We start from the raw sequence: 18,231 nt of genomic DNA, 5'->3' as shown, positions 1-18,231 counted from the left end.
CAGAGCTAGGCTGAATGTGTGACCTATCACCGCTCCATACTTGACCTCTACTGTGTGGTGAGGCAGATCAAAGAGTTGTTTTTATGTCACAGTCAGAATGACTCGCCTGTAGCTTGGCTCACTAAGAGTGCCCTCAGCTGAGTGAAGCCTGTAATTAGAGAGCAAAACTCCTTTGAAGGGCGGCCTCCCATAAGGCTGTGCGATAGTTCCTGCCATGCTCCCCGTGGGGCTAGGTGTCTCCTTTTGGAGAGATAACTGGGTTGAGCTTTCAGAAAGGATATTTCACCAGGAATGACATTGACATTTGTGCTGTGATAATTTGGTAAGTTTGGGCAATAACTACTTCATGGATACTCTGGGGAGATTCTCTCTTTGAAAGGAAAGAAGATCACGAAACGTAAAAGGGTAAGAAAGAAATTGTTCAGCTGCCTCACTTGAAACCATTCTTACTTATTGTTATCTATGTATTCCAACTTTTTTGTCTCAGGATTTTAAGTAAAACTATGCATTTAATCATAATCCCTAAGTTACTGCACTGTCTTTAATATTTGTTTTCTTTTAGCATAATGAATTTGTCTTAGATGGACTAGAAACATTTTGTATGTCGTTTTTCTTTGTGCTTGAATGTGTGTATGTTTGTATATGTTTGTGTGTGTGTGCATGTGCATATTTATGTGTGTAGCTGTGTGTTTGTTTAGTATGTGTATTTATGTGTGTGTTTTATATGTGTGTATATATGGGTGTTTGTGTGTATTTATATGTGTGTGTCTGTGTGATATCTGTGTGTGTGTTTTGTATGTGTGCATATGTGTGTTTGTGTGTATGTGTGTAATTATAGGTGCGTATCTGTGTGTGTATCTGTGTATGTTTTCTATATGTGTGTATATGTGTGCCTGTGTGTGTTTATATGTGTGTCTATGTCAATGTGTGTTTTCTGTGTGTCTATATTTGTGTTAATGTATGTATTTATATGTGTCTGTGTGTGTGTATTTGTGTGTTTTGTGTGTATATGTGTGTTTGTGTGTCTCTGTGTATGTTTATATGTGTGTGTTTGTGTATCTGTGTACATGCATGTATTTGTATGTGTTTTGTATGTTTCTATGTATGTATGTTTGTGTATGGCTGTGTTTTTCACACACACACATACACACACATACACACACAAGAGTTGTGAGGCTTCCTCCATTCTCTCTATTTAAAGTGATGTGAATCTTCTTTCTCATGTACAGGTGGAAAGGTATTGAATGCTGGCAATAGGTTTTCCTGTGTAGAAATCTTTGTAAATGGACCCAGAATCAATGCCTTGAGTAAAATCAAACAAGCCAAATAGATGACTTACATAATAGTAAGAAGGTGGTGGTCTGCTTATGTTCCATTAAATCAAGTGCTGACTCTACTTAGTATGTAATACTCCATAGGTATCTTCCTCTGAGTATTTATCTATTAACTTGCAGAAAAAAGCCATAGACTTCCATGAACTATGTATACAACCGTTTGTCACCATCTATGAAAACGTTATCTTCTGTATACTGTATATCTAATGACACTGGCAAACAGTGATACTGAGTTCCTCTTTCCAGCCGTCTACATGAAGTCTACCTCTGCTTTTGGTTGTTTGGGTCATCTTCCAACTTCAACAACCAATTGCAGCCTACTTTTTCTTTCAAGCATTGGAGCCATTTGGTAGTACATAAATAAATGATTTTAATGCTAACGGGCAAGCTCCATTTACTATTATTTCTCTTACTAATATTGCAGTTACTAATCCCAGTTGCATTAAACAGCGCAGTAGCTGGAAACTAGAATAGAGCCATTAATTACATGTAACAATATATTCAAAGTATAGACAATAAGAACTGATTTGGGGTCCAATTTGTTAGTGTTTGTATCCTAAAGCAGATCACAGTGCTTCAGCAAAGCTGTGATACACACAGAAAGGATTTATTAATTCTGAAACTCCTGTCATAATTGGATAGCAGGTTTCAATGCAGAGATCTGGAATGAGACTTCCTCCTTAAAAGGGTAGAGCAATGTACTCAATTATTACGTTGTGTTCAGGGAAAACTGCGAGTACCCATTCCTCTCCAGAACTACCATCTCTACCCACGGGGAGCGATGTCTGGATAACCAGGCACACGTACCAGTGAGCCAGACCCAGATGCTGCTGGTGACCCCTGCTTCACTGCAGTGAGAATGCTGATTCTCGGGAGAAAGAGGCTGTCCGGTGGCCTGCAGAGAATGTATATGGCAGAAGCAGAGGAGGGGGAAGTTACATAGTAATTAATGCTTTTCGAGAATCACCAGGACACTGTTTTGTTTTTTGTTTGTTTGAGTACTATTCCTTCAGGTCTAGTGTTTCCTTTAAACTCTCACCTCTTTCACTGAACACTGTAATGGCAACTGTGTTGCTTTCTTTCTGGAGCTTTTGAGCCTCTCTGCTTCGTGGCCTCACTTGCTAGCTACCGTGAAGCCTCTTCCATTGTGGTTCACAGTTATTCGTCTGTTCTTATCTTCTTAGAGCCAGTGAGCAACCTCAATAAACTTCTACTTAGGGAAGTATCATAAAACTATGCCATAGTCTCCTTCAGGAGCAACCTCTCACAGTGGCCGCCATAATAGAGAAAGAGAGGCTGCTGTAACAAGTATGTTTCCAAAATCCAGAGGCTGAGATCAGACTCTCATAGTGCCTGAGATGCTGCAGTCGTTAGACATGGAGGCAGCAGCCTCTTAGCAGACACCCTGTCTGGGGTGACTCTGGTTTGGGTGTCTCTCTAGAGAAAACAGGCACAGAAATACATGTCCATTTGATTGGACGGTTTAGGAACACCTTTTGTATAGCTACCAAAGGGCCTGGGAGATAATAGCATTTGTCTTAGCACAGATATTAGGACAAAATAGAGGGAGAGGCATTGGGTGTTCAGCTGGCAGAACCACCCCCTTTTTGTGAATTGAAGTTGTCCAAATCCCCTTTCTATGTCTGCCTCTGCTGTCCCTCACTTCCCTTTCTTGGTGACAACAAACTGGAAGATCAGAAGAAATATTCTGAGTTTAGCGGCTACCTGGCTAATCTACTCCGTAGGAAGATTAAAAACTTGCCTATGTTGCTTTAAGTAATTGAGCGTGTTGTTAAAAACGGCATCAACCAAGATGTATTCAGCAGCAATTTTCAAAGCACCACATCGTTCCAGGCAGTACCTCAGCCATGAGTTATCATCATCCAGGAAAGGTAGGACGAGATAATGTTTACACATGTTTTAGTCTCAGAGTAGAGATGATTCCTTCTGATTTCTGTGCTTTTCCAGCTTAGGCAAAAATTATACGCTGGTAATCCTGCAACAATAATCAATTGATAGCAAGGAAATAAACTCAACAGTAATATATTAGAAAGCACAGCCATATAACCTCAAAGGAAAGAGCGATTTTCACACAACTATTTATCCCTTGGGCGTCTGTCTAAAAATGGTCTCTGTCTGGTAAATCCTCTACATTCCAAGACACACAGAAAAGGATCAATCAGAATCCAGAGCCAACTCTATGGGTGTGTAAAATTGATATTATGAGTGCAAAACTATAGCACATATGTAACATATTAACACATATAAAAATGAGCCTTCCTAACGAGGCCTCTGACCCACGTTCAGTTTGTTCCTGCTTGTCTATTCTGAGGAATCTTACCATCCAGCTGCAGCTGTAGGCCTGAGCTGTAGGTCTGGTGGGTAAGTGAAATTATTTCCCTGTCTGGCCAAAGAAACAGAAATGCCCCTCAGCCCATCTCCATCCTGTTTCCCTCCAAGGCTACCAGTTCTGCACGGCATCCATAGTCCAAGGAGAGGAGAAGATACTGCCTCCAAGCTGATTTGTGCTTCCATTAGCCTGCATATAAAGCTCCTTTCAATTTCAGAGTATTTTTGGCCTTTGCCAGCTTCACTTTAACAACAGAAGAAAGTACTTCAGGAATGGAGAGGCTAGCAAAAAGCTTAAAGCTGTGATTTGACAGCACTTTAAAAGAAAAAAAAATCTGGGAGCCTTGAACAAAGGAATTAATAATTTATTCCTTTCTCTCTTGCCTTTGGTTTGGCAAATGTGCTAAGGTGTTGGAGAAAGATGGTTTCTATAGAGAATCAGTGAATTCTGCAGGGATAAATGCGGGAGCAGCTGTCAGGAACTTCTCATGAGGCCAGACAAGGGGGTGGAAGGTGAACCTTGCCACTGACTACATTGGATTCATACTAAATCCCGGGTCATCTGAGAAGTGGGTGTCTGAGCAGCTGTTACACAGCCATGGATATTAACACTCCTCCACTGTGGCAGAGACTAGATTTTTTTTGACTTACAGCTGAAATGGCCCTTCTGAAGTTCTTTCCCAAACCAGAAGTTAACTGCTACCTTAGAGCAGTCGCCATGCTTACTTTTTTGCACGTGCCTAGCAGCCAATCCTGGAACATTTTATTGTAAGGGCAGCCTTACCATTTCAGAGTTTAGCAGTTTCCTCAAACACTGTCTAAACCTTCATGGCAAAGTTGTAGAGTGTGTAAATTAAACATTATTTTTTTTCTTGAGTCAGAGTATATTTTCCCAAAGGTCTTACGTTATGTGAGCTAGGCATGGCTGTAAAGCCATTGAAGAAATGTCTGCTGATGTCCCTGAGTTGAAGAGTGTACTCAGGTCCCTGCAGGTGCTGGTGTTGGTGTGCGTGTGGGAGGATGGCCATGCTATGTCCCCAGCGTGTCTTGCTGTGACTTCTTCTTGATTTTTTTTTCTTTTTTTCGGAGCTGGGGACCGAACCCAGGGCCTTGCGCTTCCTAGGCAAGCGCTCTACCACTGAGCTAAATCCCCAACCCTTGCTGTGACTTCTTGATCTTGGCTGCAGTGAGGCTGATTAGCACATATCGGCTTTGCTCATGTCTTCATCAAGGAAGCTTAGACTTTGCCCCTTTAATTTTTTTCTAGCATGAATTTTTTTTTCATTTTATACTAAAGCCTGGTAACATATTCTTGAAAAAACAATAGAACTTGGTGGACATTATTGTAGGTATGCTAAAATTGACCTTGAATATCTTAGTATCTTCTTGGTTGCTTTGTGAAATAGTCCTGTATCGTGAAGACTACATACGGTTTTACTACAGAGCCTTAAACTATCTTTTAAAAAATTTTCTTTTTTTAGTTTTTCGAGATAGTAATATGATCACTTTATTTCCCCCTTTCCTTTCTTCCCTCCAAAATCTCCAACGTACTCTTCCTTACTGCCTCTCACATTGGTGGTTCTTTCTGCATTAATTCATTAATTCTTGTGTATACAAGGCGTGCATATGTAATTCATTTGTAAATGCATAAGCTTTGCCTACTTAGTGTGCATAATGCTGCTTTTATATGTATTTTCAGGGCTGACCATTTGGTGTGCTCTTCCCTGAAGAAGACTGTTTTCCCCACTCCCAGTATTCCTTAGTTCCTATAGTTCTTTGTGTAGGGTTGAGGCCTTTCTGTCTGGCTGTCACTCGTCCATGTGAATGTTTCTGTTGTCCTTGCTCACCTCAGTTTTAGATCATGTTAGTGAGACTTTATGGTTATAGCTCCTGATTTTCTCAGGATGCTTACATGGGCGCGTTCCTGTCGCACATACCTTGGTGGCTTCTCTAATTAGATTTCAGATCTGCAAGAGGGAAATCTATATGGTATTAGAAACTTGGCCAACTACATAGGGTAATGAGGTCAGGAATCTTGGAGAGGAACCTACAACTATCATTTTATTAAGCCTGAATAGGCTCTCACTGCATTCTAAATACTTGTTCCTGGACCCACAGAGAAGTGAATTCCTCACCTCTCATCCAAGAAGCTTATCTTTGCAACAGACAGAGACCATTACAGAAAGTCACAAGGAATCAAAGTGCAGAGCTGGAGAGCCCAGCCCCAATGGAAAACAATCTACAAAACAGGTCCTACACCTAAGACTCACAGAACATTGTGAAAGAAGGGGCAGAAGACTTAAGAGGCAGAGGATCAGGACATTAAATCTCTTTCCTAAACCTCAGAACACGTTTGCCAGTTTCTCTGCTTTCCTACCCCAGCCAGTGTTCTGTGAAAACTCTTAAAAGAGCAGACTAGGTGTGGTAGGTGAAACTTGTGTCATCTTTCTGTAGTATCTGGAAAGAGATGTCCACATGTATCTCATTCCAGCTCAAGCATTTAGTGTACCAGTGGGTCACACACTGGAGCTGAGAGACAAAATTTGTATAGATCCCGAGTTTCCATGATTTCATGTGAAATCAGTATAAATAAGTGAATTAAATTTGGAAAGTTTCGTGTGAGTTCAGAAAATGAGGGAGTCCAGGTCTCATGGTAGTTTATGCTAAATGACCTGAGAATTAGCTCAGGGGTTCTTACCAGTCTCATTCTACTGCGCTCTGAGGGTATGCATTGGTCATAGCAGTAAGGGGAGAATAGCAGTAAGGGGAGAATAGCTAGTGCTATTTGAGGGTGGGCGACTGGTGATTCTCATTTCTAATCAAGGGCTCGTTATCGTTTCAAGACTCGGCACCTAAAAGAGTGTCCACCTAAGTTCATGTCATGGGTGATATCCCGGCTCTAAGCCCCATTGTTTAGTGTGGGAAGAAATAGAGCATACTTCCCCAAAGCCAGTAGACTTTGGCCAGAAGTAGACCAGTTACCCTGTGAGTTGTGGAGCTCAGTGTGGCTCCTTGACTTTGAGTAGCCATTGTTGGTCTTAATCTTTACAAAGAATTAGCTTGACTCTTTGTGAAATGGCACTTGGGGTTTGTTCCCTTTGTCCCACCTTTGTCCCACCTCCAGACTAAAAGGCAATGGAGCAATCCTGCTTTCTCCTGGAGAATTGCTTCTCTTTACACACTCCAGCAGGGAGTTGTTAACATGCTGAGGACGGTCAAGGTACCTCAGGGGGATGTGACCATTTTAAAGTGATTGTGATAACCTCAGGCAATGCTGTGTGTCAGAACACCTTAGGAGAATACTGAATGCTGGGTGTCCCACACTGGGATGAGAATATGAGCAAATCCTAGTGTCTACCTGATACCCGGAATTGTGTCAGATCCGGGTAGGATCCGTTCCAGCAGACATGCTAAACCTACCTGCCATGTTAACACAATTCAACTTTTAAAAATACATTTATAGAATCTTCAGAGTGTTATTCTAAAATTAATTCAGAACTTTTATTCAGCAAAATAAATGAGATTCATGTAATAAAAGAAACCAAAATAGAAAAAAAAATTAACTACACAGAACATCTTTAAAAAGACCCTCCAGAAAATTCCTACATGAGGAAAATAACATAAAAGGAAGGCTTTAAAAGATATAAAATGCACATTTTGTTGAAAACTGTAAAAACGGGTGTCTAACGATCATATAATAACAGAGCAAATTAAAATTAAAATCCAAATGGAGTACTCAAAGCTTTAGGCCTAGCGAGATGGCTCAGGGTTAAGAGCACTTGCTGCTCTCACAGAGAGCCTGGGATTGCTTCCCAGATCTTATATGACAGGCAGCTCATAACTCTCTGTAAGTTAGTTTCAGAGGATCTGGTGTCCTCTTCCGACTTCCTTGGCCATCACACACACACACGGTACACGTTTATACATGATCAAACCAGACAGAATGCCAGAACTGACAAGAGGTAATGGATACAAAACCCCACCCCTAACCAACAGGCTATTGGCAATCGGTATGATTCCTATAAAATGTTTTAAGGGAAAAAGGCTTCATAGACCTTCATACAAGGTGCAGGACATTTAGAGGAACGAGGTAATCTCACAGGCGTGTTTAGTGGTTAGTCAGGTAAGCATCGTTAGAGGTGAACACCAAGGACAGAGGAAGGAAAGCATTGCACATGATTAGGTAGGGTAGACTGAAAAGATACAGAATTGTGAAATGCATCATCCCTAGAATGGCATGAGTGATGCTGGGGTGCCAAGGAGTACAGGCGTGTAGTGTTCTTCCCATTGAGTGAAACCAACCTCCCTAATGACAGCGTGTGAGCTTGTGCCCATACTGTGTGTTAAATATGTTCAAATGTAGGGGTGTGTGTGTGTGTGTGTGTGTGTGTGTGTGTGTGTGATCAGCTGACTTTATATATAAGTCAGTTAAGCAGCTTGTATGATCCTGGTGTCTATGTTTCTGGCTACATGCTACTGGCAAGCAAAATTGAAGTTGGTGCTCCTCTTACGTTTAGAGATAGTTGAGTGAACTTGATACTAATAAAACATCTTCACAGCTCTAGTCACTGAGTTCCTTCTCTGCTTTGCTTCTTATATTTCATTTACCAGAACCCTTAGGTTCTGTGTTCTTGCAGTTTTCGAAGGACAAGTCGGAGGCAACTTAGAGAGGAAAGAGTTGTTGGGGGGATTGCCTATAGTTTCAGATGGTTACTTTATGACCATCAGAGCAGGGAGTATGGCAACAGGAAGGCACACATGGTGGTGATGAGTACCTGAGATCTTACATGTTAGGACAACAACCAACAGAGAGAAACAGCTAACTGGAATGGTGCAGGCTTTTGAAACCTCAAAGCCTACCTAATGATACAACTTCCTCCAAGGCTAAGCCTGGTCCAAGCCCCCTAATCCTTCCCAAACAGTTCCACTAACCAGGAACCAAGCATTCAAATGTTTGAGCATATGGGAGCCTTTTCAAACCACCAAAGCTTTTGTAATTAGGGTCAAAGAAACCTAAGGCTAAATTTCTTTCTCAGGAAATTGAATAATAAAATTTATGATTGACCAAAGTAACTAGGTGGTTGCTTTCTCCTTTAAGTGTCTTTTACATATTTCTTTTCTTTAATTAAAACAGTTATGTGATAAGGTCTTGCTGTGTATCTCAGGCTAGTTTCAAGCTCACAATTCATCTGCTTCACCCTTCTCAGAGTCTGGAATTCTAGGCTTGTGCCACCATGTTCAGCTGTAGATTTATTTTACACATGGGGGATGAGTTGGTCACTGGGAACCTTATCCATCAATTTAAATGTGAAAGCAGAGTTTCCCAGAGGTTCAAGCACCATCCATTCATTTCAAGAGATGTAAGCTCATGAGCCTTACAGGCTGTAGGAACTATGAGTGCGGAGGACAAGGCAGTGATTAAATCAAGAGACAGTCACTGTCTTCCCAGAGCCCACATATATAAAATGGGAAAGATAGACAAGGCATTACATAATCATAAGCGTTTAAGCATTTTGAATGCTCCCTATGTGCCAAGAACTCTTTCCCACTTGATTACATGTAGTAACTCATGTAGTTCACAATGATAGTTCTGTTATGTCAGAGCTATTCACTTCAGTTTTGAAAGGGAGAAACTGTTACAGAGACAAATTAAAACTTGCCCACGGTTATGTGGCTGGTGGTGGCAAAGCCAGAAATCAAAACTCAGACAATATCTCCCTAGTTTGTGGCTTTGTCTTTCTCTGTATTGACTTTATGTGAAACACATCCAGGATGACTCGAGCTATAGATAAAGATCAGTGTGAGTGACAGTACAGCTTGGGGCATGGCTGCCTTTTTGTTTCTAATCCAAAATTAGAGTTCTCTAAGTGCCTTTTCTGCATAGAGATTTCTTCTTTTTCTCTTAAGAAAGGCTTGAGCAGCAGACAATGGAAAGAAACTATTAAGGTCATTTCTTAAGGATGGAAATTGTTTCTAGAAACCAACTCTTTTGTGTGTTTGGTGGCAGGTATATATTTGTTCACTAGCTAGTGCTACCAAGCCCTACACTGTTGGTCTGAGAGCCTTCAACACATAGCACTTCCGATATACCATTATATTTTCATATAGCTTCCGGAGGTTAGAAGAACTGTTTGGGCAAAAGGGTGTTTTATGTAACATCCCACCATGGCACATCACAACTTCTACAGCAAGATGTTTTGTTTTTATTTATTATTTTCTTTTGCAGAGGGAGATTACAGGTTCAGGGTCAGTAAGGAAGGACTGGGAAGTGAATAGACAGAAGGAGAATCCATCTGTTCCTGAGATGAGCTGTGATAGGTGGTCCAGGCCCAAGCAGCTCTAAACACATACATCTGAGTGACAGAAAATGAACTAAAACAAAAAACAAAAAAACAAAAAAGACCAAAAAAAGCCCGAAAATAACAACAACAAAAAACCCAACTCAAAATCAAAACAAAAAAAAAAGTAGAGTTTTTCTTGCATCAGGATGCATATTTATTACAAATATTCTGGTTAAATATTGAAAAGTTATATGCTGTAGTTTAGCATTTTTGTCTTTGTAATAATTTACAGAAATTATTGCAGGAAATAAACTTGGTTCGTTTTGCAAAGAAAAAAGAAAAGAAAATGAATGAACTCAACAGGTTGTATTTATATGTGCGTGTGTGTGTGTGTGTGTGTGTGTGTGTGCGCGCGCGCGTGCGCGCGCGCATGCATGTGTGCATGTGTGCAACAATAATTAAAGAAAAAGAGGTCAGGAATTTGAGAAGTGTCGGGAGAAACACAGAAGGAATTACAGGGAGGAAAGAGAAGGCACAAACAATGTAAATACAGTACTCACACTCAAAATTCTCAAAAAACAAAACAAAACAAAACAAAACGAACAAACAAGCAAAAAAGTGTACAGGCTTCCCAGGAGAATAGTAATGAGAATTTTGCCCTAGCACTTCCTATTCACTAGTAGGAACAGACAGCACTAGAAGATCGAGTGGGTGGTTTCAAGAAGAAGGATCTGACTGATGAGGGCTTGTGTGTCTCTTCCCCTACAGGGCTGTGTAACAACACCCAACTCACCATCCTTGCATTCTCGGTCCCTGACACTGGGTCCCTCCCTCTCACTGGGCAACATCTCTGGAATGTCTATGAAGTCAGACATGAAGAAGCGCAGAGCCCCTCCTCCTCCAAGTCCCGGGCTGCTGGGTCAAGACAAGGTATCAGAAAAGGTAGGACGATGGCCCCTCTCACACTAACATCTTTTCACTGACCCAGTTAACTCCCCTGCAGATCCTTGGAAATGCTGAGTTCTTTACTCTTGAGGTTTTCGCGCGGTGTGAACATCTGAGCTTTATTTAGAAGTAAAAGCGAGACACCACTCTGCTCCAGTTACTAAGCTAGGAAGCTATTTTGGGGTCTTTGGTTCTTAAGGACCCAGTGCTTGGAGATGAACATGTGTTTTATTTTAGCACTGAAATTTTGGTGGTGTCACAGAGATCATTTATGAGTAATTACATAAATAAAGGTACTCAGAGAATGCTTAAACCTGTGAAGCAGGCAAAGTATGGAGGCTGACTGCTCCACATCATTCAGATTCACAGACAGTGGAGACTCGAGCATATTAAATTGCTTTAAATAATGATACACAGTTTATTTCATAGGACCTGTATTTAAGAAGCCTTCTTTGAGTTTGTCTTCAGAACAGCACAAAGCCTTCTAAGGCATTCTGTCATTAGACATGGGCCCATAGATCACATCCTGAGTAGTGAGCCACATAAGCTCTGGTTTCTACTCCTAGATACCTAATGCTGACACCTAGAAGCATTCCTTGATATGTCTGGTCCTCTCTTACCAGGAATAGGGAACCACATAACACTATAAACTCTTAACTTCATATTCTACGTCTCAGGTAACTGCACTCCCAATTTATTAAACAGAAAGTCCCAGAAAAAAAAACCCATACATTTAATTTCCACACTCCTCTAAATGGCATGATGAAATCTCACAGTCATACTCTGTCCTGCTAGGATGTGAGCCATCCCTTTATTGAGTATACCTGTTCATTGGCTGCTAAGAGGCTCAGTTGGTTATGACCGATTCTCAGGATATTGTGGTACTATAGCCACATAATTAATCATCATTTGTCCTAATTGTGGCCCAAAAGCTAGAGGTAGTGATGGAAGGAGATGGTATTTGCCAAAGAGAACCTTTCATTAAGGGGAAAGGTGAAATGTTAGTGAAACGTACAGATGTCTATGGAAACAGTGAGAGAGAGAGAGAGAGAGAGAGAGAGAGAGAGAGAGAGAGAGAGAGAGACAGAGAGAGACAGAGACAGAGACAGAAGCAGAGAGACAGAGACAGAGACAGATAGACAGACAGACAGAAAGGTAGGATTTAAGCACCTGAAAGTGTGTTTGGGGAGGTGGTAGCCATGTATCACTTCTCTTTTCCAAGGTCTGAACAAAGTGCTGAAAAAAAATCCATAAAGTTTTATCTGTCTAAATCCATCCTCAACTGGATGAAGTGTGGACAGTACCTCTCTCTGGGGAATCTTAGCGGGGCTCATGCTTTTGACTCTTTCAAGCTCTGTATCATCATCATCCAGTGCTAAGGTGCAACTTGAGAATGACGGATGCCTTTCTCTTCCTTGACTGCATTGCTTGATCTGACCCTGCACCCCAGATTCCAGGGCAGAAAGCACACCCTTGAACACTTATTCTCCGATGGGTTTCCCGTTCTTTTTCTTGCCTGGTGCCTTGGCATCCTTCGTTCTTGTCTCTGTGTCATAACTCCTCTTAAGAACATCAGAACATTGACGCTCTTTGGGTTTGAATCATTTTTACGTTAGTTATAAGATGGCTTTTCCTGACAACATAGTTAAATATACTAGAAACTATGTCCATTCCACCAACATTTGAGGCTTTGCCTCGGGTCTTTGATACAGCTGCAGATTACTCTGAGTGGGCCCTAATGTCTTAATGACAACTGATTTAGTCATTTTTTTTCTCACGGCTGTAACAACACCTGTAAATGACAAGCTATTTGCAAAGGTTTGTTTCGGTTTGCACACTGAGGATGCAGTCCGCCGTGGCAGGGAAGCCATCGCAGTAGGAACTTGAACATCTGTCCCATTGCTTCCAGAGAGCAGCGAGTGGTAAGCCGGTGCACAGCTCTCCTTTCCTCGTGTCATGGATGGTACCATCCACACTTAGTGCACATCTTCTCTCAGTGACACCTTCCTGGAGACAACATCATAAACACAAGCAGAAGTGCATTATTAGGATCTTTCTAAATCAGGTCAAATTGACCGTGCAGATCAACCATCACGGTATCTTTCCTTGTCTATCTGTCTGTCCGTCTTCCTGTCCTGTAGAGATCTGTATTTTTCCAGAGGCCTTCTTAACCTTGTATATCAGAAACTATATCTGACCCCCCCCCCCATAGGCCCTTTATTCCATTCAGGCCACAAGAAATTTATTTCAAAATCCTATAATTACAACACATTTTAGAAGATGTTCTGATTTTTTTTTTGTCTCAGTCATTTCTTTTAAGATTTCTCTGATACTACAGCTATGTTCTGACAAAAAAGAAATTTAGTCAGAGGCACATCAGTTTGTCCCACACTCTATGGAACAATGGAGCAGCTATGTGAAGCTGTTTCCTGGGACCATGGTCCATCGTTTTAATCAGTTTACATTGTGTACTTTTTCCTAACGCCCAGATGTATTGATAGCATTAGCCATTTCCAGGTACTCCCGAGTCACCTCTTTCCTTTTGGTTGGGATACATATTTCTTTAGTGATGAGAAGATGAAACCAGGGTTATGTAAAAAGCTTTCCTTCAATAAGGAACCTTAATGGGGTAGGGCATAGACGGTACACCAGCGTTTCAAAATTGTCTTCTATACAAAGATGTTATGCTTTGTTTTTCTGAATTTAATTTAGTTACTCGTACCGGATCGTCTGTTAGAGCAGAAAAACATATAGTAACTGGAGAATCGGGAACCCTAAATGGAAAATGAACAGTACATTCTCCCCTGCAGAGTGAGCGGAGCCCCTCTGCAGCAGTAAAAGCTTCCACTGAAATCTGTTTTATTTGGCACAGAATGAGTTGAGAGATTGGTTGCTGGAAACTGTTTCCCTTTCAAAGTATGTGAGTGAAGCACAGCCTGCATTTAAGCCTTTCCTACGAACATGCTTCTTTGTGAAATGAAATATATTTTGTTATTTACCAATTTCTGGGAAAGGAACCACCGAAATATGTTGTCCGTCTCTTTAATCAGTTGTTGGGAAGGACATCAGTTCCTTTTTATGAGTTTCCTTCCATCTAAAGGTAAGTTGTTTCTTTGAAAACCTAATTTATATGTAGCTGCTACTAATCCTGAATCAGAGGAAAATGTTCAGTTTCAGGATGTGGGCAGCTTATGACAGACAGTACTTAAGTTTTCGTGTTTACACGACTGTTTGTCTTATCGACCAGGTGGCAAAATTCAAAATTTAACTGTCAGTGCCTTAAAGATAGATTAACTTCCTCATGTTCCATTTTACCTGAATTGTAAAAATGTATATTAAGTCTTTTACCTAATTAAATACTCAATGATTTGACCATCACTATTTATGTTCGAAGGTAGTAATTTTTAAGAAAGTTTCCCAAAAATGTTGGAGCTGCAAAATAAGCAATGTCACCTTCATAAAAATCTTAATGCAGAGCATTTTGGAAAACGAGTTGTCAGAGGGCACGACCTCTTTAGGGGGTGGAGAGTGCCTTTCTTCAGAGTCCATTGCTCTGGTCATGACATCTTGACCCTAAGCTATTAGGGTGAACTTTCAGGTAGAGGTGGGCAGAGGATGAAAGGGTATCATGGTAGGGTTCTACAATCTAGCCAGAGTTAAATCAAGTATACTTAAAAATCAATTTTTTTTTGGCTACAAAATATCAGGTATATGATAAAATGTCACCCTGAAACAGACTCGCGTGTTAAACAATATTGGCATCTTCTCCCCTTCTTAGTGATATTTTCCTCTCTCAGCTATGTTGATGAGAAACACAGCCTTTTTTGAAAAGGAAGGAAAACAAATCAGTTGGTTCTCAGCCAAATATAAGTGACTGTGGCCTGTTTTCTAGTTGTCCCAAATGATATATCTCGTGGTAAGATTGGCTACACCAACTTTAGTCAAAACAAACAAACAAAAAAAAAAGTCATAAAGCATTCTGCCAATCCACGGGTAGGGGTGATGTCAGGTAAGCACATTACAGCAGAATAGAAAATGTCTGCTACACCTTCAAGGTGTCGATGAGGAACAACATGAATATATTCCAAATGTTTCATCTGATTACCAAAGACTGTTAGGTCCCATACAGAGGTGGGTGATAGGTGACTGTGGGAGGCACTGACAGAGCCCGAGATGATTTCCATTCTGCCTCTGCAGAATCCAGTTCTCCACAGTCTAGAAAGTCTCACCAGCCAGTCAGTCTTGTGAGTCTTCACCATAGGGTTGCTTTCATTATTATTTTTATCTTTGGTTGGTAACCACAAAGGACTGAAACACTACTATCACATACCTTCAGAGAGTCATAAAGAATAGGGTTGCCCTTCTTCCCAAGTCCTGTCTAGCAAGCCGTGTAGAAAACTATTAACAAGACAATCTTCTTCAGGTAGCTTCCTTCCCCAGTAAAGACTGCAACAGTACCCCATATTCTGCTGACACCTACAATTGCCCAAAGCTGTGTGTATCACAGAGCAATCCACTCTGTTCTTTCATCTCTGTCAGCTGATCAGGAGCATTTTTAGATGTTTACCAGATAATGCTAATTGTCTAATTTAATTTATCATTATGCACACAGATACATAATGAACAACTGTTGCTTCCTTTTCTAAGTACACAGTTATTATGCTCCAACTTTTATGCCCACCAAACTATTTATCTCTTTATTCATGATAAAAAGAAAACGTTTTAAAGGTATCTAGACTTTCCTGTATGCCTTGTTATTTGAAATGTTGCATTCCCATGCTTGGCACCACAAACTCAACAACACGACAGGGATTTTTGATATTAGCTTGGGCTTTTTACCTTGAGTTCCAAAATAATTAGCAGTGTTAACTATAAAAAACAATTTGGTAAAAGCTTGTTTTATGATTGGGTATTAGCATCACCCAAAGTAGGGTTTTCTGTTAATGTGTTCCTTATTTGGTCAAAAATACTGGTGAATAGCTCTGGTCCGACACCAGAAATGCCATTCATTCCCAGGCTTTGGTTAAGCCTGCACATGGACACATAATGTCTCACAGCACATGAACAGACAGAATGATGGTAGATGTTAGAAACTTAACTAAAAAAAAAAAATCACCGCTTCTTTGATTTAGAGGATAGAATATTTTCGAAAATCCTAAAACTACTGAGGGCACTCCCAAAGCAATACTTTATTGAGAATTGAGATGCCTAGTTTACCATTAGACTTCAAGGGCGATCCTTTTCTCTGTTCGTTTGCTTGTTTGAGACAGGGTCTCACAGCCTAGGCTGACCTCCAGCTCACTTAATACGTTGGCGCAGTCAAGGGTAGCCTTGAATTCTTGACCCTCTCATTTCTACCTCTTGAGTTTTGATCGCTGGTATGGCTCCCACCACACTCAGCTCTGGGGATTTATGCATACTAAGCAAGAATTCTATATACTTAGCCCTAAAGGCCACTGCTTTTTCTTGTTTTTAATGAAGCAGAATTTCAGTATAGGTAGATGGTTGTTTAAGGGAGAGTTGTACTATAATAATACATTTTTTTGTCTAATATTCAAACAAGGAATAAAAAGGAGGAGACATTAGACTTTGTAAGTTAGAACTCAGAAAAGCTGGCAGAGTTAGCAGAGAAGTTCACCACCACCACCACCACCACCACCACCACCACCACCACCACCACCACCACAGCTGCCTCTGATAGCATGGCATACAGTGTTTCTCATGTCACTGACATTGCCTTACAAAAAGGTTACTGGGGCTGAGACGGACTTTGCAAGTCATGGTATTGTGGAGTCCCTGTAGGCTTGGCCAACAGAGGGCAAGACTCACTGGGCAACTGTGAGATGGCTACTGCTGTCTACTTCATAGAATCTAGAATAACCAGAGAGGCGAACTTCGGTCTCACCTGTGGAGGAATATCTAAATTGAATTAATTGAAGTGTGAAGACCCTCCCACTTCCCTTGATACCATTTCCTAGCTGAAATCCTGACTATATAAACGTAGGTGAGGAGAACAGACATGGCGTTCATCCCTCTCTGCTCCTGATTGTGGACACGATGTGCACAGCTGTCTGAAGCTCCCCTTGGCACTTCTGCCATGCATTATCCCCTTCAGCTGGAATAAACCCTTTCTCCTCTGCCGCTGCTCTCGGGTATAGTCTCTATCACAGCAACAGGAAAAGAAATCAAGGCAACCACCTTCTCTTGCCATTCTTGGTTCCCTTCCTTGATTTCCTTTTCCTTTAGCCCTTAACATGTAGTCTTAGGAGACAAAGACGTTTAGATAGTTCTTTAGTAATATCTCCAGTATTTAGCTTTTAACATATCACCTAAGAAGTATGAAGAAACGGAAACCTGAAAAAATCTTAAGTTGCTGTTTGTACTAGACAAATTACAGATAGAGGAATGTTCAATGGCAGTACCTTCTCCTGCCTGTGGCGTAGTAAAGTCCCCTTCATCCGACTGGCCCCAGGTCTCAAAAACATAGTAACAGTAATTTAATAACAAGCTTTTGTATTGTTCAAAAGCCCTTTATGACCACCATCCCATGTAGCCTAATGGTTGTTCTATCTTTAAGCAGCGTATGGTTACTGTCTCCATTTTACCAATGAGGACAATAAGCTCAGAAAGAAGAAATGAGGTCATAGAGTAGCTGCCATGCCAGTCAGTGACACATCATAGACTACCTGATGTCTTTCTTATATATAGTCACTGGAGGTGAGGCTCGTTGTGTCACGGAGATGTGTAACTGTCACTTGACTGAGCAGAAAACATGCCGGTCTGGGTCTGATCTGTCTGCACCCTCTGCCGGCTCTTCATTCGAGAGGCAGGAGAACAGTGTGCATTGTACCGCTGAGATAAATAGATTTCACATGACCTTGGCTGACAGGCGACGCAGAGGTCCAGGGAGGTCTGAAATGAAGAGTGAGCTTACTCACCACTGACAAGGAAGGTCTGTTTGCTGTGTGAGGGTCAAACTCAAGAGCTGAGGACGTTCATAAATGCTGCAGGGAGATGGCTCTCCACATTGCACATCACTCACGAGCCTTTGAGAAGCAGCTTCTTCCTGCTGTCAGTGCAATCAGCTCTCTCAGCAGCTCACTCCGTGTGTCTGAGAGATACAATTACTGCCCCAACACCTGGCAGAAATAGGATAAAAATCATTTTACCTCCACATGCATCCTTTGTCAAAAACCTAACTAGAATGAGAATGATACGGACAGGAAATGGCTGACTTTTGGGTGAACTGTGTTAAATAAATGAGTGTAAGTATCTTTGGCTTGATGGTTCCGAAGATATATAAACTTAAGAATTCTGGGGCC

The 18,231-nt window shown here is 41.1% G+C and overlaps 1 protein-coding gene and 1 long non-coding RNA gene across 20 annotated transcripts in view; one reads left to right on the top strand and one right to left on the bottom strand.

Moving 5' to 3' along the window:
• Cobl (cordon-bleu WH2 repeat protein) overlaps positions 1–18,231 on the top strand; it is a 232,552-nt gene that overhangs the window by 113,265 nt on the left and 101,056 nt on the right. For all 19 annotated transcript variants that reach the window (XM_039092058.2, XM_039092060.2, XM_039092053.2 and 16 more), the window contains one exon: positions 10,733–10,906. In XM_039092058.2, coding sequence (XP_038947986.1) covers positions 10,733–10,906 — 174 coding nt within the window. The remainder of the gene's footprint in view (positions 1–10,732; positions 10,907–18,231) is intronic.
• LOC102553003 (uncharacterized) overlaps positions 1–18,231 on the bottom strand; it is a 63,037-nt gene that overhangs the window by 43,404 nt on the left and 1,402 nt on the right. The window contains exons 2-4 of the long non-coding RNA XR_005493423.2: positions 17,848–18,048; positions 3,196–3,330; positions 2,142–2,229 (exon numbers count right to left, since the gene is read on the bottom strand). This is a non-coding gene — a long non-coding RNA (uncharacterized LOC102553003). The remainder of the gene's footprint in view (positions 1–2,141; positions 2,230–3,195; positions 3,331–17,847; positions 18,049–18,231) is intronic.

This window comes from Rattus norvegicus, chromosome 14 (assembly GCF_036323735.1).
Source record: "Rattus norvegicus strain BN/NHsdMcwi chromosome 14, GRCr8, whole genome shotgun sequence".
NCBI classification, from domain to species: Eukaryota; Metazoa; Chordata; class Mammalia; order Rodentia; family Muridae; genus Rattus; species Rattus norvegicus.
Note: the sequence above shows the minus strand (reverse complement) of the source record. Positions and strands in the feature narration are given on the sequence as shown.